Source organism: Gallinula chloropus (genome assembly GCF_964237585.1).
Source record: "Gallinula chloropus genome assembly, chromosome: 29".
Classification (NCBI taxonomy): domain Eukaryota; kingdom Metazoa; phylum Chordata; class Aves; order Gruiformes; family Rallidae; genus Gallinula; species Gallinula chloropus.
In genome coordinates this window covers 4,596,120-4,617,299 of record NC_140114.1, presented here as the reverse complement: position 1 = coordinate 4,617,299, position 21,180 = coordinate 4,596,120, and the positions used below count along the sequence as shown (strand labels likewise).

At 55.2% G+C, this 21,180-nt stretch overlaps 1 protein-coding gene across 1 annotated transcript; it reads left to right on the top strand.

The window, feature by feature from the left end:
* Window positions 1–4,195: 4,195 nt before the first annotated feature.
* Window positions 4,196–21,180, top strand: LOC311202178 (scavenger receptor cysteine-rich type 1 protein M130-like; the record flags this gene model as incomplete). Its single annotated transcript, XM_084276716.1, has 12 exons — window positions 4,196–4,223; window positions 7,566–7,700; window positions 7,818–7,874; window positions 8,048–8,362; window positions 9,027–9,347; window positions 9,431–9,745; window positions 10,072–10,386; window positions 11,021–11,335; window positions 13,352–13,447; window positions 13,881–13,964; window positions 14,193–14,345; window positions 21,167–21,180. 12 exons carry the CDS (start codon window positions 4,196–4,198, stop codon window positions 21,178–21,180), a joined length of 2,148 nt encoding a protein of 715 aa, XP_084132842.1.

Sequence of the window (21,180 nt, the reverse complement as noted above, 5' to 3'; positions counted from 1 at the left end):
AGACAATGAGGATGAGGAGCAACCCAAAGGAGAAGAGTGTTGCCAACATCAGCTGAGTGTGTGACAGACAGGTTAACCAGGATTCGAAGAAGGATACGGCAGAAGCAGTGACACAGCCTCAGGAAATGCTGGGCTCCATCAGTACCAGGAGGTGTGGTGAGTTGTGCATCTAACCAGCCCTACCATGATTCTCCAAATCCGTGGCTGCATCTTTCCAGTGAGTGGCTAGGAAAATACCTAGGGAGGTTGCAGGCCAGGTCTGTCTTTCAGTCCTCACTGCTTTGGTTTGGGAGCTACTGCTGGACGTTTGGCATGTTTGAATGTGAATGCTGGTAGAGCTGGGAAATGACACAGGGCAATGTTAGGACTATTCCCTGGGCTAGGAAAGCCCTAATGTGAGGTACTAGAGGTAAGCCTTAACAATTGCTGACAGAACCATACCCCCCTCTCTTTCTTCTCTCTATCCCTACCCCCTCTTTCCTCTCTCTCAGTCATCATAAAACCTCATCCCTATGACACCCACGCAACAAACAGAATTCTACCCATCAGGAATGGATGTGCATCTTGTTTATTTAAAGTGGCTTATCTCAAAGCATGTATCCCAAGTCGTCTACGCATGTGCCTAGATCCAGGGTCAACTGAAGGACAAAGTATGAGGGGCTTGGACTCTCTTGAGGGGGCTCAGACGCTCTTGAACTTTCAGGAACCCTCTGGAGACGCAATGGGCATACATCCTACTGCCAGGTACAAGGTGTGGCTGTGCTAAGGACTTATTTGCTATGCAATGAGATAACACTGTAAAAAGGCAAGACCAACAAAGAGAAAAGAAGACATTTCCTTGCATCAGACCTGAAGATATCAAAGGGGCATTCCCACAGTGGACCTGAAGACATCAGACTGACAGAATGCGGCAGATCCATGGTGGTAGATATTGCAATCTCTCTCTCTCTCATGTTGGAGAAGATTTTGGAGGACTGTCTCCCATGGGTGGGACCCCACGGTGCAGCAGGGGAAGAGTTTGTGGAACAGCCCCACAGCCAAGAAGGAAACTTGTGAGGAACTGACTGAAACCCCATTTCCCCAAATCCCTGCCCCTCCCCATGCGGTGATGGGGGCTGAAGAAGGGAGTGAATTCATCACTAAAGTGAAGTTTGCTAAGGAGGGGAAGGGTGGGGGGGAGGTGCTTAAAGATCTGGTCAAACTTCTCCTTACCTGACTCTGGAGTCACTGGGGGTGCAGTGCAGTGTAATAAAACAGTTTTCTTTCATATTCTGCGTTGAGTCTGTTTCACCCATGACACTGATTGTGGAATGATCTCTCCCTGCCCTCATATCGACTGCTGAGCCTCTCAATATCAATTTTCTCTTTGTGCTACGTGGAAAGAATATAATAAAGAGAGACATACGCAGACTGCAACATTAAACAATAAGCAGGAAAATTGTGGGGTGAGAATGAGGTAGGGAAGCTTGTTAGATGCCTGCAGCTTGCAGTGAAACAGGCACAGCTGTGGGGCAGTGTGGGATGAGCTGTGGGGCAGCTGGCCAAGGGTCTCGGACAGGCTGAAACAGCCTATTAGAAATGAGGTCTTTGCCCACATGGCCCCTTAATGCTTCAAGGTACTTTGGGCATTACTCCTGACTTGGACTTCTGGAGAGGTTTCTTCACTCTTCTCTTGATATCTGAAGTCTGTGGACTCAGAAGAAAAGATGCCCTGGGGCTCATTAACATCCAGAAAGCCCTTACAAGCATGGCTCTTCAAGTCATACTTCAACAACTACGTGGATTTCAGTTAGGTCCTTAGTGATGATAAAGAATTTCCCTGAAGGACCTTTTTCCACTCACGGGTATTTTCTGCCATGGCTCAGTTGATAGAAGAAGTGACAGCAGCATTCTGGGATGGATATGGGTCTGCTAAGGAGATCTGGACAGGCAGGAAAAGCAGTCTCTTCAGATCCAACCCTGCATGGAGAACCTTGCTCTTCCCCAAGCCCAGCATTTCCATCACTGGCCTCCTGGGATTCCCAACACTTTTCCTGGCATCATCTGTGCTCACAGGCACAGACAGATTTCTCTGACAACAAACAGCAGTTAAACATGACACAGTTTAATACCCATGAAATCTTTCTCCTCAGCTGCTGCTACAACCAAGCAGCGTGTGAAGGGGGTCAGCTTTCAGAGGAGATTCTCTCCCAGAACAGTTTTATTCATATACATAGAAAGGTCACTTATCAACATACTGAACTCCTGACAGAACAGTTTATTAGACTTCTGAAAGATGGGATGTTTTCCAACACTCTGTAGCACAAAGCAGAAACTGGAGAGTTGATCAGCATCTACAAGGACCAAAGAACGTGCTGAGGTGGAAACCTGTGATCAAAGTGAATTACATGTGTCAATCTATTCTGTTGAAAAGATGTCCTAAGGCATGGCCGTATCATCAGGATAGGCGGAAACACCTGGATGATGGGCAGATGAAAGAGACAGACTAACAGTAACACAGGTAGAGGGGAAGGTGAGTATTTCTTCTGTTGCCATGTATAAACTTCCTGGAAATTCCTGTCTGTCATGGTAGGAAAGCACTGCTATTTCAGACAAGTAGTGGAGAGATTCAGCTGATGAAAATCTGATTGTCATTTTTTTATAAATGTAAGAAAAAAGCAAAAGTAAGGAAGGTAGACCTGATACAAAGAGAGCACAGCTCATCATTATGCAGTCTCTGGGTAACACAAGACCTGTAGATACTGAATTAGGAATGGGATCAACGTGGAGCATGTTATTAGAGCTTGGAAAAACTAGAAGGAAAAATACCCCAAACAAAAAACTAAAAACCCTACTAAATAGCAAGTGGTCATAACATCAGTTACATGATTTTTGATATGACATTGCTGCTTAAAAACCCAGTCATCAGTTTCCACACAGCATCCTTGAGCTCCTGGTTCCTCATGCTGTAGATGAGGGGGTTCACTGCTGGTGGAAACACTGAGTAAAGAAATGCCACAACAAGGTCCATAAACAGGGAGGAGATGGAGGGGGGCTTCAGGTTGGCAAACATACCAGTGCTAAGAAACAGAGAAACCACAGCCAGGTGAGGGAGGCAGGTGGAAAAGGCTTTGTGCCGTCCCTGCTGCGAGGGGATCCTCAGCACAGCCCTGAAGATCTGCACATAGGACACCACAATGAACACAAAACACCCAAAAGCTAAACAGGCACTGACCCAAATCACCCCAGTTTCCCTGAGGTAGGCATCTGAGCAGGAGAGCTTGAGGATCTGGGGGATTTCACGGAAGAACTGGTCAACAGCATTGCCATGGCAGAGGGGCAGAGAAAATGTATTGGCTGTGTGCAGCACAGAATAGAGAAACCCACTGCCCCAGGCAGCTGCTGTCATGTGGACACAAGCTCTGCTGCCCAGGAGGGTCCCGTAGTGCAGGGGGTGGCGGATGGCAACGTAGCGGTCATAGGCCATGACAGTGAGAAGAAAGTACTATGTTGTAGCACAGAAAAAAACCCAAAAAGACCTGTGCAGAACATCACATGTAAGAGAGACGGCCCTGGTGTCCCAGAGGAAGCTGGCCATGGCTTTAGGGACAGTGGTTGAGATGTATCCCAGGTTGAGGATGGGGAGGTTTAAGAGGAAAGTGCAGGACTCTGCACTTGGCCTTGTTAAACTTCATCCCGTTGGTCTCAGCCCATTGGTCCAGTCTGTTCAGACCCCTCTGAAGAGCCTCCCTACCCTCAGGCAGATCAACACTTCCTCCCAGCTTAGTGTCATCTGCAAACTCACTGAAGGAGCATCCAATCCCTTCATCCAGGTCATGGATAAAGATGTTGAACAGAACTGGACCCAGGACTGAGCCCTGGGGGTGCCACTCGTGACCGGCCTCCAGCTGGATTTGGTTCCATTCACCACCACCCTTTGGGCCCGGCCATCCAGCCAGTTTTTAACCCAGCTGAGGGTCCACCTGTCCAGGCCAGTGGCAGCCAGTTTCTCAGTCAGAATGCTGTGAGAAACCCTGTCAAAGGCTTTACTGAAGCCCAGGTAGACACATCCACAGCCTTCCCCTTGTCCATTCAGCAGGTCACCTTGTCACAGAAGGTGATCAGGTGAGTTTGACAGGATCAACCTTTTGTAACCCTGTGTTGACTGGGCCTGATCCTCTGGCCATCACACACGTGCTGCATGACAGTTCCCAAGATGACCCTCTCCATGAACTTCCCCGGGAGTGAGGTCAGGCTGACAGGCCTGTAGTTCCCTGGATCCTCCTTCCGCCCCTTCTTGTCTATGTGTGTCACATCTGCAGCCTCCAGTCGAGTGCAACTTCCCCAGTCTGCCAGGATTGCTCGTAGATCATGGAAAGGGGTTTGGCAAGCACATCTGACAGCTCTCTCAGCACCCTTGGGTGAATCCCATCAGGTCCCATTGACCTGTGGGTATCTAACTGGCCAAGTAGGTCACTCATCATTTCCTCCTGAACCATGGGAAATTTGTTATTCTTCCCCTCCCTGTCAGCCAGTTCCTGAGGATGAGTACTCAGGGAACATCCTACTTTACTATTATAGACTGAGGTAAAGAAGGAATGAAGGACCTCAGCCTTGTCCTCATCCCTTGTCACTAATGTTCCCTCTGCATCCAATAAGGGCTGGAGATTCTCCTTGACCCTCCTTTTACTGTTAAAATACCTATAGAAGGACTTTTTATTCTCTTTTACAGAACTTCTAGCTGCTTTTTACAGCAGCTATTTTCTGCAGGCCTCCCCTCACCCCAGCCCTGTTCTCTGCCAGTGCCCAGCTATGCAGAACTGCGGCACTCCTGCTCTTTCCCACCACCAAAAAAATATGCAGTCATCTCTGAAAGCCACTTTCAAGCTTTCTCCAGCCACTGCAGTAATTCTATGAGCTTTGAACATGCAAAAAACCCCCATGTCTCTCACCCTTTCCACAAGTATGATGGCAATGGAAGTGATGTGAAGTTACCGTCGAGTTTACTGAAGAGCAGACAGTAGGGTGTGAAGTAATGTCCCTGATTGGACCCCATGGCCATGGGCTCGGTGCAGAGCAGCCCTGTGCATCAGAGGGGCATCACACGGCTCAGGAGCTGCAGCCCTGGCTGGAGCAGTGGGGCTGGGGGTGTCTCAGGGCACTGCAGGGATGTGCCTGGGCACGGTGCCAGCAGGAAACCACAGGCTGCTGCCCGGGGGGAGCAGGGCGAGCGCTGCGAGGCCACGTGGGCTGTGGTTTGTGCACCTGCAGGCTCCAGCTCCCGCTCTGCCCGGGGGGAATAACGGCCCCTGAGTGACACGCTGAGAGCTAGGGGCATGGCTGAGCCCCTGGGCTGCGTCTCTGCTGCCAGGGCAGGGACATGGTCCAGCCCGGGCTCCTGCGAGGGACCCACCGTGGGGCTCTGTGGGGAGGAAGGGGCCAGCCAGCACTCCTGGGCTGGAGCTCTGCCCCTGGCCAAGGGCTTTTCCCAGCTGCTGCTCCCAGCACAGCAGGGCTGGAGCAGGAGCAGGGGCTGTTTCCTTTCCAGCCTGACACAGACCTGGAGCAGTCCCAGCTCCATGGCTCCCACGGCATGGCGGTGCCTGGACGTTCTTGGCCTTGGGTTCTTGGATGAGCCCAGCAGAGGAGATGCTCATTGATCCCAGTGCCCCCAGCAGGGACCAAGGGGGCACAGACCTATTTCTCCTCCACACCCAGCTTGTCCCATGACGATCCCCTGCCACAATGACCGTGACATGCGCAGTGGGACCTCTGTGTCCCTCATATATGGTCATGAATGGAGCTGAAGGAGTTCATTGGAGGGCTGGGCTGTGTCAGAGGGGAGATAGCTCCAGATAATGTCTAAAAAGGTGCTGCTGCTTTGATTGGCTCCTCATGCAGCTGGGTCGGCATCTACAGAGATATATTACCCTTTCATCACCATCATCCCTGTGGGTCCCCAGGAGCTATGACGGGGAGTAGGGTGCTGCAGAGCTGTGCCAGCAGGGCAGGAGGCTGAGGCTGAGGCTGGGGATGGAGGGACTCCTGTCCCCTCAGGTGCTGTGGCTGCTTGTCTGGGTTCATCTGTGCAGGGGTAAGTGCAGGACCCTTGTCCCACAGACAGGGCCAGCAGGCACCACTGGGAACATCAAGATATCCCTGGGAATGGAGTATCTTTGGTGGTGTCACTTGAGCCGAGGGGCAGATGTATCCCAAGTCAACTGAACATGTTCCTTTCCCTGTGATTCTCTGGGTCTAGAGGAAGCGGTGGGCCTGGGGGCACGAGGCCATGCAGAGGGGTCTGGGCATGTGGGGAGATGGTGCCCTGTGGAAGCCCCGGAGAGAAAAAGAACCCTCCACACTGCCCTGAAGACAGTGTGGAAGAACCCTGAGGGCAGTGTGGAAGGGGCGATGGCTCACACTGGTACCTATGACTTGGCCTGGGCAGGAGGGACCTCCAGACATGTGGTCTAGGGCTCAATGCTCTCCTGAAGGTTCCCATCTTTGTGTTTCAGGGGCTGCAGAGGTGAGGCTGGAAAATGGTGGTGGACGCTGTGCTGGAAGAGTGGAGGTGAAACAACAGGGACAGTGGGGCACTGTGTGTGGTTACCTATGGGACAAGACCGATGCTGCAGTGGTTTGCAAGCAGCTGCGCTGTGGGGATGCTGTTGCACCTCATTGGTATGCACACTTTGGGCCAGGATCTGGCCCCATTTGGATGTATGGTGTTCAGTGTCGTGGCACCGAGTCTGCCCTGTCTGACTGCACAAACAGAGGCTCAGGTCAAGGGCGCTGTAGTCACAGACGGGATGCTGGAGTGACATGTTCAGGTAAGGATGCAGCCCATTCCCCACTTTTGCGGCCAGGATGGGGGAAGGGACCTGGCTGTGCTCTCAGGGAAACAAGGGGGGACTGGAGAAGGGCTCAGTGTGGCCAGTCACACTGCCGAGATGGGATTGTCATTCCTCATCCCCAAGGAAAGCCCAGCAGGAACCTGAAACAGGCTGACCCTTGATGTGGCTCAGCCCACCCTCTGTGGGTGCCTAAAGCAGGGAGATGGGTGCTGTGCACACCTGCAGTACACTCTTGCCCTGGATGAGGACCCCTCCCTGGGTGGGTGCTGGAGCTGGGGGCTGGTGCAGACAGCAGCTGTGGGTACACCCACACTGCAGAACCTTCTGGGACTGGGGGGCATTTCTGGTGGCTCCAAGGGGTTCCTGGGCCTGGCCCTGAGCTCGGTGGTGCAGAGCAGGCTGCCACTGACAACAGCACTTGGGCCCATCTCCTTGGGCCCATCACCAGGGTCTGGGGCCTGTGCCCTGCAGCCCAGGGTCTCCAGAAGAGCAGCAGTTTATCTGAGCAGTGCCTGTGTCTGTGGCTGTGGGAGAACAGCCAGCCCCCAGTGCTGTGCTGATTTCTGGAGAGCAGGGAGGGTGTCTGGTGGGTTTGTGCCATCAGCACCCACTGGGAGCTGCTGGGATTGTTGTGAGGCTCTTGGTCTGTAGCCACCTGAGAGATGGGGTGAGACATGCTCAGGATGTTGCCAGAGGGCTCTGGGAACTCACAGGGATCTTTGATTCCTCCAGGGTTTGTGAGGCTGGTTGGAGGGGACAGCCCCTGCTCAGGACGAGTGGAGATCCATGATAAGAACCAGTGGAAAACTGTCTGTGACTCTGACTTTGGTCCCAAAGCCGCTGACGTGGTCTGTGAAGAGCTGCAGTGTGGGGTAGCCCTGTCCGTCCCTGGGGCAGCTCCTTTTGGAGAAGGTGTTGGTTCCATCTGGGACAGAGAGCTGCAGTGTTTGGGGAATGAATCCTCTCTCACCTTCTGCCCCACAGGGTCCCCCAGACATCCACCCTGCACCCACGCCAATGATGCTGGAGTCACATGCACAAGTAAGGGGTCTGGGCACACTGCTGGGTATGAAAGCAGGAGGGATGATGTCTTTTTCTGCAGCCCTAAGAGAATGCAGAAGGAGGAGAAAGGAAGGCTGTCCATCTGGTCAGTCCTCCAACTGCCAAAAGTGAAGAGAACCAATGCCCCTTTTCTCCTCTTCCTCTGTCCCCAGAGTACACAGGGTTCAGGCTGGTGAATGGCAGCACAGCTTGTGATGGGCGGGTGGAGGTCCAGGTGCTGGGGACCTGGGGCACCCTCTGTGACTCCCACTGGGACTTCTTGGACGCCCACGTTCTCTGTCGCCACCTCGGCTGCGGGTTTGCTGAGTCCCTTCCTAGAGGAGGGCGTTTTGGGAGAGGCACCGGCCCCACCTGGAGAGACTCATTCCACTGTGATGGGACGGAAGCCCAGCTGGGACAGTGCCCAGTGACTGCCCTGGGAGCCTCCCCATGCTCCCACGACAGGGACGCTGCTGTCATTTGCTCAGGTGAGTGCTGGGAAAACAGCGTCTGACCCCCATTTACCCTGGGGTGTGACATGGCCACCCAAGGCAAGGGATCCCAAGGCAGCCACAGGGTGAGCTTTTCCCTGGAGAAAACCTGCCTTCACCTGGAGTGATCTGGAGAGTTTGATCTGCTCTGACTGAACGCTCTGAGGTGGGAGAGCTGACACTGAACGTCTCTGTCCTCCTGGGTCAGGGATCAGGCCCTGGAGCTATCAGCACACTTGGGGTCAAACCAGCTCCCAGTCCCTGATCCCCAGGGGTGCAGAGGGGCAGAGATGTGTGGGGTGTCCCATGTATCAGCAGTGCCAGGGCAGAGGATGAGCAAGGCTTCTCCTGGCGCTGCCCATCCCCAGCCCATCCCACCATCTGCTGCTCCCTCCTGCAGGAGCTGCCCCATCTGCCTCAGCAGGGACATGTTGGGTGGCTCTGCCCCACCAAGAGCTAAGAGAGTGTCTTGCCCAGCAGGGCTCAGTCCCTGGGAAACCAACCATGAGAAAAGCTGCTCCTGAAGATCAATGTAGAGTGTTTGGGCAGGCAATGGATTTCAAGGGTGCCATCAGGCTTCCAGAGCCTGGAGAGGCACTGCAGGTCTCTGGGCTCTCTGGTGCTGCTGAGGCTGGGCCATGGCTGCTCTCCCCAGGCTCAGACAGCTCCGGGGCCCTGCGGCTGGTGGGTGGAGGCAGCCGGTGTGACGGGCGAGTGGAGATCTTCCAGCGTGGGACCTGGGGCAGAGTCCTGGATGACCAGTGGGACGTGCAGGAGGCCAGCGTGGTGTGCCGGCAGCTGCGGTGTGGAGAGGCAGAGAGAGCCTACAACCCCCCAAAGCCTGAGAGAGGGACGGGTCCTGTGGGGCTGCGAGGGGTGCGGTGTGCAGGGCATGAGCCCAGCCTGACCCTCTGCAACACCTCCCTGCCCGAGAGCGCGCTGGCAGCTGGGATTGCCGAGGATGTGGGGGTCGTTTGCCGGGGTGAGTGGCACTGCAGGGACCCCCAGGCTCTGGGCTGGGTGGGCTCCATCCCCTGACAGCAGCTGGGCTTCTTCCTGCTGCAGGGAGCCGTCAGGTGCGGCTGGTGAACGGGCCCGGGCGCTGTGCAGGCAGAGTGGAGATCTACTACCGGGGCAGCTGGGGGAGCGTCTGCGATGACGGCTGGGACCTGCCCGACGCCACCGTCGTCTGCCAGCAGCTGGGCTGCGGAGGGGCGGTGGAGGCCGTTGGCTCTGCTGGCTTCGGGGAAGGCGCCGGGCAGGTCTGGCTGGGCAACGTGAGCTGCTCGGGGACCGAAGCTGCTCTCTGGGACTGTCCGGCAGGGCCCTGGGGGCAGCCCGACTGCGGGCACAAAGAGGACGCCGGAGTCGTCTGCTCAGGTCTGTGCTGGGAGCTGTGCTGGGAGCCCAGGGACAGGGGAGAGCGGGACAAGGGGAGAGCCGGCAGTGGCCGAGTCTGTCCCTGGCTGCTGCTGAGCCCCTGCCCGAGCCCATCGTGGGGACACCCACGTACAGGTCCTCTCTGTCCCACACGGCATCTCTGCAGAGTTTTCACCAAGGGTTAGCGGGGAGGAGAGGGTTGTCTGTCTGTCAGGGGCTGCCAGGGGGACTGTCTGGCCATGCATTTTCCTGTCTGAGGGCTTCAGGAGCACCCCTGATCCTACATCCCTGCACCATCCTGTTCCTTTTGGTGTCTCTCCTCCCAGAGTTTGTGGCCCTGAGGCTGGAGAACAACGGCAGCTGCTCCGGGCGCCTGCAGGTTTTCTATAACGGGACCTGGGGGACCGTTTGCTCCAACTCAATGACTCCCCAGACAGTGTCTCTGGCGTGCAAGGAGCTGGGCTGTGGGGATGCAGTATCCTTGGATCCATTCCCAGCTTCTGGAACACTGCCTGGCCCTGCCTGGCTGGATCGTGTGGAGTGTGGGAAGAGTCACAGCTCCTTCTGGCAGTGTCTCTCCGCTCCCTGGCACCCACAGTCCTGCACTGACCTGCGCGATGAGACCCACATCACCTGCCAGGGTAAGTCTGAGCCACCCGGGCACCAGCATCCCCAGCTCCTGCTCCCTTCTGGGCACTGTCAGACACAGACAGAGCCCACAGGGGTTTTCCTTTCCATGCCTGACCCTTCTGCTGCTGGTGGTGGCACAAAGGAGCCTTCAGCTCTCAGACCCCACACATTCAGCAGCAGTGGGCAGCCAGGCTGCCAGCAGTGCCTGGGGGAGGCAGAGGTGTCTGCAGGAGAGGTCTCAAAGGAGACCCATCAGGTCTCTTTCTCCAAAGAGACACTCTCCAAAGAGTGTCCCCCATCCTGCCCTCTGTGAACCAGGCTCCCTTTGGGGCTGGGCAGTCAAGGTCCCCCACACTGCCGGGTGTGTCCCCTGAGTGACCGGGGTTCAGCTGCTCCCTTGAGCAAGGTGGCACAGGGATGCACAGGCAGAACTCAGCCCCGCTCTCTGCCACACGACCCCCCTGCTGCAGCCCCTCACCATGGCATTTCCTTCTACAGGCAGACAGCCACGAACGGCCCCAGCCCTGGATCCCATGTGCCCAAACTCCACGAGCTGCACAGGTAGCTGCTCCTCTGCAGGCTTCTCTCCCCTGGCCGGGCTCTGCCTGCTGCCCTGGTGCCCTGAGGGGTCTCTGCCTTCTCCAGACAGGGAGAAGATCCGTGTGGTGGGAGGCGAGAGCGGGTGCTGGGGCAGAGTGGAGGTCTGGCACCGCGGCTCCTGGGGGACGGTGTGCGACGACTCCTGGGACATGCTGGACGCGGCAGTGGCGTGCCGGCAGCTGGGCTGTGGCCCCGCAGTGTCTGCCCTGGGCCAGGCGGCATTTGGGAAGGGGACGGGCCCCATCTGGCTGGAGCAGGTGGAGTGCCGGGGCACAGAGCCGTCTCTGCAGCACTGCTGGGCCCGGCCCGGGGACAGCGGCGCCTGCCGGCATAAGGAGGACGCTGCCGTGAACTGCTCGGGTGAGCATCTCCCGGGGGCTGCACTGTCCTGCCCGTGGCCCCGAGCAGGGCCCTGGGCTCCTGCCTGGCCACCCCTGAAGGAGCAGCCCCACAGGAGGGCCAGTGTGGGTGGGATGTGCCAGGGATGTCTGCACACGTGCACACACCCCCGGGGTGTCTGAGAGGAGGCTCCCCAAGACCTGCACACCCAGCCTCTCAGCACAGCTCTCCTTCTCCTCCTCTGCAGCTGTTTTTCAGGGTTCTATACTGGTTTGAGGGGTGCTATACTGGTTTTGGGGTGTTTGTACTGGTCTGAGAGGTACATACTGGTTTTCAGGGGGGTCTATACTGGTTTGAGGGGATTCTGTACTGGTTTTATTGGGGGTTCATATGGGCTTGAGGGCGTTGTGTTTGGTGTTCTATACTGATTTGGGAGATTCTATACTGATTTTGGTGGTCCATACTGGTTTAGGGGAATTCATACTGGTTTGTGAGTTTTTATACTGGTCTTGGGAGTTCTATACTGGCTTCTGGGGTTTCATACTTGTTTTGGGGGTTTTACTGGTTTTAGGGTGTCTATACTGGGTTTGGGTAGTTCTGTACTGGTTTGGAGGGTTCATACTAGTTTTGGGTGGCATATAATGGTTTTTTGGGGGTTCATATTGGTTTGGGGGCGGGTTCATACTGGTTGGGGGACCCCCATGGCAGCCCCACCAGTATTGCCAGAAACCACCCCACCAGTGTCCCCAGTAACAAGCCCCTCAGTATTCCCATTACCCAGCACTGCAGTATCCCAGTTAACCCACAGCTCTCCTTCTCTTCCTCTGCAGCTGCACCCAGGACCACAGCACCAACCGCCTGAGCAGGTAACCTGTCCTGTGTGTCAGCGCTGGCTCTTCCCAGGGCCAGGCTGTGACCCACAGCCAGGGGGAAGAGACCCCTTGCTGGGGTGGGAAACTCCCAAGAGGTGTCAGCAGTGAGGGGGGGGGGGTTAGGGGGTGCTGTCAGTCCCCAGAAGTGTGGGACCTTCCCCATCACTCACCCCTGGGGTCCCTTACCCCGGTGTCATGGGGTCAGGACTGCGGTGTCACAGCCCCCCACCTCTCCCAGGCCTGGGGCTGCTATTTCTGGCTTCCTGCCTGTGCAGATGCCACCCGGGGCCATCCGACCAGCAGCAGGAGAGAGTCCTTGCTTGTCATCATCTGCATCATCCTGGGAGCCCTTCTCTGCTTGCTCCTGGCCCTCCTGGCTGGGCAAGCGTGGAGCGCCAGGGCTGGGCGCAGAGGTGGGTTTGTTCTCCACGGTCTCAGGTGAAGATGTGTGTTGGCAAGGCCAGGGGTGCTGTGGGGTGTCAGTGAGTGGTACAGGCAGAGCTGGGGGACAGGAGTCTGTGCTGCCCACAGTCCCAGGTATCACCCCATTGACTGACTGACCACGGGCAACCAGCAGGAAGGGGGAGAGAGAGTCCAGACATGGGGGGAGTCAGGGATGGGGCCAAAAGAGAAATGGCACAGCTGAGCTGGGGAGATGGGATAAAGGGGGGATAGATGAGGATGTGCCACGGGTAGTGCTCTGCGTATATGGGGAGGGGGCTCTGGGGGTGCGAGATGCTGGGAGACCCATTGGACAGCACCTCCCATCCTTTCAGCATCAGGATCCCTGTCTGTTCCTCCATCCAACCCTTACCTCCCCCCAGCAGGGCAGGGGCTGTGTAATGGATCCATTGGGCAGAGAGTGGACAGCTCCAGGGGAGAGGAAAGGGAGGAGCTGCTCCAAGCTCAGCACCAGGAACAGGATTCAGGGTCCAGAGGGGCACAAGGGCTGTCTCTGAGGGATGGTGTGAGGGTGTTGCTGCCCATGACCATCTCCATGGGGACATTGCCCTTCCTGAGGAAGTGGCAGCAGTGACTGGAGAGCGCAGTGGGGCTCTGCTGTGGGGACAGCCCTGGGCTGAGCTGGGGGAACAGGGCTGGGGGAACAGAGCAGGATCTATCCCTTCTCTGCCCATCCCTGAGCCAGCCCTGCCTCTGTCTGCAGCCTCTGAGCAAGCCCGGGAGCCCTTCCCTGAGGCCCTGTACGAGGAGATTGCGTACAGCCCAGCGTGGGAGAACCAGACGAGGTTCAGCTTCTCAGGTGGGTGTGGGTCCCTCACTGGGGCCATATCTCCAAGGCTCTTTCCCTTGGCCCCCACCTAAAACTGACCCCCTGCAGCTCCATGGCCCGAGGTCCCCGCAGCACTGGGGCTGTGGGGTTCTGTGGGGAGAGCAGACAGGTCTTGGCATTGGAGAAGAGCTTCATCCTCACCAGCTCATCCTGTCCCAGCCAGTGCACAGCCTCTTCTCTGTGTGTCCCTACATCCCATTGTCACCTGAGGGGTGAGGGAAGGGGCTGTCCCAAGGCAGCTCTGGGAGCCCCTGTGAGTTGGGGTTTTTCCCAGGAGAGCAAGGGAACTTCTGAGCCCTGGTCCAATGCAGCCCGGGCTCGGTGGGTCCCCTGTCCCCAGCAGCACTGAGCACAAGCTGGGTCAGCAAAACGCACCCCATAAAACTTCCATCATTCTCTCCAGGATCCTATTCAGAGGGGTCCCTGACCAAGATGCAGGCTCACTATGAGGACATTGAGGAGGAGGATGGTCCAGGATCAGCACCAGGTAACGGGGGGCAGGAAGGGGTGGATCATTCCTCCCTGCACACTGGTGATGGACACCAGTGTCACCGTGAGCAGCAGGGGAGGAAATGGGCAGGGATCTCCTCTGGTGCTGCCAAGTCCAGTGTCTAAGGCCCATGTCCCTGCCCTTCCTCCCTGCCCATGTCGAAGGCCCTTCCTCTGCTCCGCAGGATGTGTCTTCTCACTGTCAGCATCTCCCCTCCCCTTTCAGACACGCCTGTCCTGCCCAGAGGTGACCCAGCAGATGGCTATGATGATGCCAGGGAGGTTTCTGACCCTGAGGAGGATCCTGTGTCTGGGCAAGGAGACTGGGAAATGCCCAGGGCACCAGAGGATGGAGCTGGTCCCAGGGATGCACCTGCAGGTGAGAGGGACAGACAGCACTGTGGGTTCCTGGGGTGCCAGATGAATTGCTGCCATATTGAGACCCCACAGTCTGGCAATAGACTAACGTGCCCCAGGAGTTTTCTGGGGGGGACCCTTGGTGGAAGAGGGAGGTAAACATTTTTCCACTGGTGAGAAGGGAGGAAAAGTGATGTACAGGTCAGGACGGGCACCTCATGGGACAATCACTCAGTGGGCTGCCTTGCTGCTTGCAGGGACACACCTGAGCCCCCAGAGACGTGCTGAGGCCCCTGGAGCTGAGGAAGATGCCTGGTCCCCTCCCCAGGACAGCACAGGCTATGACGATGCTGAAGAGGTGTCTCTGGCACATCCCCCTGAGGACACCAAGGCTGTGACACCAGAGATCAGTGCACAGCAGCCCCTGAGCCCTGGGCCAGCACAGCCCATCCTGGCCATGCAACTGGGTGCAGCCAGGAGGGAGGAGAGGTCTGTGCAGCTGGGAGAGCCCTGAGCACCAGGCAACCATCTCCTTTCTCCCAGGGGTAGCAGAAACAGCCCGGGGTTTCCTCTCTGTTTATTCTCCTGTGGTTACTCTGTGCCTCCCCACTTGTTCCTATTAAAAGTCTTTGGGGTATGAAGGGGTATTTTTCTCTCCTTCTTAACTCTGTGGGAGGGAACTCCTCTTCCCCCTCCTTCCTCACTGACCCTGAGGCACATAGCAATAGGACAAGGGGTAATGGATTTAAACACAAAAAGGGGAGATTTAGGTGGGATATTAGGAAAAAGTTCTTCAATATGAGGGTAGTAGATCACTGGAACTGGTAGCCCAGAGATTTAGGTTCCATCCCTGGAGATATTCAAGGTCAGGCTTGAAGAGACTCTGAACAACCTGTTCTACGGAAGAGGTTGCTGCTCACTGTAGGGAGTTGGACTAGGTGACCTCTAAAAGTCATTTCCAAACTTACAGATTCTATGATCTAAGTGCAAGCAATACCTGCTGATCTCTGCCTTCCGCAAGGACAATCCATACAAGGACACCTTGAGACAGACAGAGAGAGGACAGGACAGCTATAAATGCAAGGCAAGAACACAAGAGTTGGTTAAAGAGCCGTTGAGACAGACTACTGGAAGATGGGAGAGTTTTTAAATTCCTGACACTGAAATCAACAGCTCCACCGTTTCTTCAGTTTCCTCAGTGTGTCTTTGATCTCCTGGTTCCTCATGCTGTAGATGAGGGTGTTCACTGCTGGAGGCACCACCGAGTACAGCACAGTCACTACCAGGTTGAGAGGTGGGGAGGACATGGAGGGGGGCTTCAGGTAGGCAAAGAAGGCAGTGCTGACAAACAGGGAGACAACGGCCAGGTGAGGGAGGCAGGTGGAAAAGGCTTTGTGCCGTCCCTGCTCTGAGGGGATCCTCAGCACAGCCCTGAAGATCTGCACATAGGACATCAGAATTACCATAAACCACACAAAGAACAAACAGGCACTAAGTACATTAGGCCCAACTTCCCTGGGGTAGGAGTCTGAGCAGGAGAGCTTGAGGATCTAGGGAAGTTCACAGAAGAACTGGTGCACAGCATTGCCATGGCAGAGAGGTATTGAAAATGTATTGGCTGTGTGCAGCACAGCATGGAGAAACCCACTGCCCCAGGCAGCTGCTGCCATGTGGACACAAGCTCTGCTGCCCAGGAGGGTCCCGTAGTGCAGGGGGTGGCAGATGGCAACATAGCGGTCATAGGCCATGACAGTGAGTAGATAAAACTCAGCTGAAGCAAAAAAGACAAAGAGAAAGGCCTGTGCAGCACGTCCTGTGTAGGAGATGGCCATGGCTTCCCACAGCGAATTAATCATCGATTTGGGGAGGGTGGTGGAGATGGAGGACAGGTCAAGGAAGGAGAGGTTGAGGAGGAAGAAGTACATGGGGGTGTGGAGGTGGTGGTCACAGGCTATGGTGATGATGATGAGGCCATTGCCCAGGAGAGCAGCCAGGTAGATGCCCAGGAAGAGCCAGAAGTGCAGGAGCTGCAGCTCCCGTGTGTTTGTGAATACCACGAGGTGTAGCTGGGTGATAGAGCTGTCGTTCACCATTTCCTATTTCTAGGCATGGGGTACTGCTCAAGGAGCAAAACACAGTAAGTTAGGGGAGACTTCTCTGAGCAAACTCAAAGCCATGTCCTACAAATACTCCCCCTGCTACACACACCTGCTTTTATTTTCCCAGCATTTTCCTCACCTCTACAGCTGGAGTCCTGATTGATGCTGGCTGAGTGTGCCATGGGGAGCAGGGTCTCTGCCCTCAAGATGGCAAGGAGTCAGCCCTTGGTTTGGGGCCTTGGCTGCAGAGGAGATGGTTCATGTCTTGGAACCCACTGCCCTGAGGGCAGAGGCTTTGCTTGGAGGAATGGGGCTTTCTCACAGAAAGGGGTCTGCAGTGGAGGCAATGATACAGGGTTTTCTGCATTCTCCCACCCACAACATTTCTGGGTTTGGTTTCCTCTCATTCCCTCACATTATCCCTGCTGCCTGGAGATTTTCCTCCTGGCAGATGTTTCCCTGTCAGGTGGCTTTTCCCTGTCATCTCTCACAGACCCCATCACAAGCTCTGTGGACTCACCTTGGCCCTACACAAACACGTCAGGTTTCAGGGCACTGGCAGTGCACAAGTTCTTGTTGGCATGTGGAAAAGATCCAGTCAGAACAACCCTGATGAATCCTGTAATGGCGATGTGGGTTCTGTCCATGGGAAGAGGAGTGGCTGAAGGCGCTTTAGGAGGCTCTTGGTAGAGTCAGTGATCACTCAAAGTGATGGTTCAAGAGTCTCACAGACGTGTTCATACTGGAGAACTCCTTTTACATATCTTCCCTCCCATTGTTCAAGAGTAGGAAATGGAAAAGTCAGAGGCAGGAAATCTCCTTGTCTTTATCCTGCCTTGACCTTCCCCTTGAAGCACCTCCTCAAAAATGTCCTTGGGTGATCTGGAGGTGTGAACAGTTCTTACCCACACAGTGCCCCCTGAACAGCAAAGACTCTGTTCTTCTGAAGATCAGTCCATCCACCCACAGCCTCTCCCCCAGTGCTGTAGCAGGTTCTCCAGGAAGCTTACCCTGCAGGCATCAGAGTCCTTTCCCCACCACACAGCCCCCAGTGGCACAGGAAACCTGATGAGGACAGCCCTGACCCCCCTGGGGATACACCCAGCTTCACACTCCTGCAGCCTTTCCCAGGAGAAGGAAAAGGTCATGGCCTTGGTCCCTCTAATAGCGAAGCAGAAATTCCTTCATCCAGAGCATGTCCTTCTCCTCTACACCAACTGCTGGATGTGCCAGCTCTGGGACATCCCTTCAGGATACTCTTGTTTATTGCCCTACAGCCAGAGACATAACATGTGCACAGCCATGAAGATTTCTCTATGAGCTCTGGGCATCCTCCCATCCAGATTGCCTTTATCCCCTCTCTGTCTGCCTTGGAGCCTGCAGGCAGTGCCCTCAGCCCCGCTGTGCTTGGCAGAGGAGCTGCTCTTGGCAGAGCTGTGTCTCTTCAGCACTGCCTGCTTGTCAGGAGCTCCCTCAGAGAGGAGTCTAGGTGCGCCTAGACTGTGCTGTCTATTTGGAGCAATGGATAACAACTAGTGGAACTTGGATAAACTCAAAACATGGTGTAGTTTTGTAGTAGTAGTAGTTCAGCCCCAAACAGTGGCTGGGCACCACACAGGAGAAACAGACAGACCCTCCTTGTGTCACTGCCTGACTCTCCCGTTGATGAATCAGTTTCTGAATGGGGACCAGGGATTCTCTGTTGTATTGTCACATGTGCACCATCATGGAAGCAGTTTGTACCTGTGTGATGTGATTGGCATGGAATACCCCCTTTGGCCAGTTTGGGTCACCTGTCCTGGCTGCATCCCCTCGTTTCTCATTAGTAGGGAAATGTGAACAACTGCAAAAGTCCTTGATTACTTGGCAACAACTGGAAACATCAGGGTGCTCTCAGCACTGCTCTCATCCTAATTCCTAAACACAGCATTCTATCCACTGTAAGAAAAGAAATTAACTCCATCCCAACCGAAACCAAGTGCTGGCAGGGGCTGGCTCCAACGTGGGTCACAGCATCTCCTGTCTGTCTCCACCTGCTCCATCCAGCGTGGGGCCTCTCCACGGGCTGCAGGTGGGGTCTGGGCTTTTTCCATGGGCTGCAGTGGGACACCCGCTCCACCATGGGTTTCTCCCCAGGCTGCAGGGGCATCTTTCACTCTGGCACATTGGGCACATCCTCCCTCCTCTTCCCGGCCTTGGTGTCTGCACAGCTCATTACATCTTCTCACTCCCTTCTCTGGTGGAAAAAGGCAGCTGCTTTGTTTATGTTTTCCTAAATGTGATTCCCAGAGGCGCTGTGACCATCACTGATGGGCTCGGCCTTGGTCAGCAGGGACTCTGCCCTTGAATCAACCAATGTTTGCTCTGCAGGGCCTGCAGAGAACTTCTAGCTGCTTCTTGCAGGAGCCATCTCTGCAGCCCCCATCCTCTCCCAGCACCCAGCTACGCCAGACTGCAACAATAACTGACCTTTCTATGTATCTGAATAAAACTGTTCTGGGGGAGAATCTCCTCCAAAAGCTGACCCCCTTCACACGCTGCTTGGCCGTAGCAGGCAGCTGAGGAGAGAGATTTCATGGTTATTAAACTGGATCATGTGTAACTGCTGTTTGTGGTCAGAGAAATCTGTCTGTGCCTGTGAGCACAGATGATGCCAGGAAAAGTGTTGGGAGTCCTAGGAGGCCAGTGAGGGAACTGCTGGGCTTGGGGAAGAGCAAGGTTCTCCAGACAGGGTTGGATCTCAAGGGACTGCTTTTCCTGCCTGTCCAGACCTCCTTAGCAGACCCATATCCATCCCAGAATGCTGCTGTCACTTCTATCAACTGAGCCATGACAGAAAAAAACCTGTGACTAGAAAAAGGTCCTCCATGGGAAATTCCTTTGAAACCTGTATCACTAAGGACCCAACTAAAATCCAAGTATTTGCAGGAGTTTTGAGATCTTTAATGAAACTGAGTTGAAGAGCCATGCTTGTAAGGGATTTCTGGATGTTAACGAGCCCCATGGTGTCTTTTCTTCTGAATACCCAGACCTCAGATAGCAAGATGAGAGAGAAGAAACCTCTCAAGACGTCAAAGTCAGGAGTAATGCCCAAAGAACCTTGAAGCACTAACAGGCCCCACTGGGAGCCATTCCTGACAAAGCCTCCCCATGGGCTCGTTAGAGCAGACGACTGGAGGCCATGAGGACAAACACAGGCACAGTGCAGGCAGCTCTGATGCTGAGGACACCGTGGCTTGGTCTGATGAAGCAGCAATGCCAAGTGCTGACCCCCAGCCCCTGGGCAGGGATATCCTGAGAATGTCAGAGATGAGATCATGGAACAATCCCTATGAAGCCTGAGACACCAGCAGGGAGCCTACAAGAACTGGTCTTCTCTTGATGACCTGGGCCAGGCTTCAGGGATGGAGGGAGCTCATGGCATCCCAGCAGCGCTGCAGAGAGACAGCTCTGCCCAGGAGCAGCTCCTCTGCCAAGCACACAGTGCTGGGGACACTGCCTGTAGGCAAGAAGGGGAGACCTGTGAGGCTGAGAGAGCTGATGGATGCTGAGAGCTCACTGGAGGAGAAATCTGCACAGCCTCTCCCAGGTATGTCTGTGGGTGCAGGGCAATGCAGGTTCTGTTCCTGGAGGGATCTCCTAAAGCTGGGACATGGGGCAATGTGTGGGGTCTGTCAGGAGGACAGGTTCTCTATAGGACCAGAAAGTGCTGCCTGGAAGGGATGCCCTTGTGCCCCATCAGGGAGACAGGGCAGAACAGCTGTCTTCTCCTGGGCATGTTTGATGGGTGCTCAGGGCTGTCCTTGAGAGCAGGGTCCATGCACCCTGGGGTCTGTGTGCTGGGGCAGGGACTCTGCTGCTGCCAGGGTCAGCACTCATCCTCCCTGCTGGGCTTCCATCAGCACCGCTGCAGAAAGAAGCTGTGGGTGGCAAGTGTGACCCATGGAAGGACAGTGTAGGGTCCTTCTGCTGTCTAAGTGTGCTGTTTAGGACAGGTTTGCTCCAAGCTGCAGTTGATCCCAGGGAACTTCCCAGAGACTTTTTAAGAACACCGGGGATGCATTTTCCACTCCAGGTGCAAACTCATTTGTCATTGGGACTTGTCAGAGCATCTCCTGAGCCCTGGACACACACAGGTTCCCCTGGGCAGTGTCCTGATGCCAGGAGGAGTCTGCAGACCAGAGCGGAGTACAGGGCAGGTTGGATGAGGTGTGTGAGTACAGAGCTGGAGAGAAATAGTCAAAAAGAAGCAGGTAGAGTGACATCTTCAGGCAGCAGAGTGTCCAGCACAGGGCACCTGAGAGCAGGCCTGATGGACAGAGCAGGTCTCCACACTCTGCACTCAAGGTTTTACTGGAACTGCAGCAGCAATGTCAGGCAGTTCTGACAGAAAAACTCTCCTCAGGTACAGGCAGGAAAAAAAACAAAGCTCTAAATATTTCTTCTGCCTTTGGGTGAAATTGGAGTGACAGTGCTGAAAAGCTCATTGCTATCCACAGGGGATTTAGTCTGAGATCACACCATCCTTCTATTTACTGACTGCTGCAAGGCAGGATTGAGTTCTCAAGAACCCACAGCCACCCCTCCTCCCAGCAGTGACACACTCAAGCCAGCACAAAGCAGACCTCTCAAAAGGGACCTGACAAAAGTCTTCCTGAATGTAGAAAGACAATGTGAATTGGAAGAGGTTTTCCTCAAAGAACAGTTCCCTAATTTCTCATTGTGCCTCTTCCTCCTTGGACAGGTCTCCACACTTGA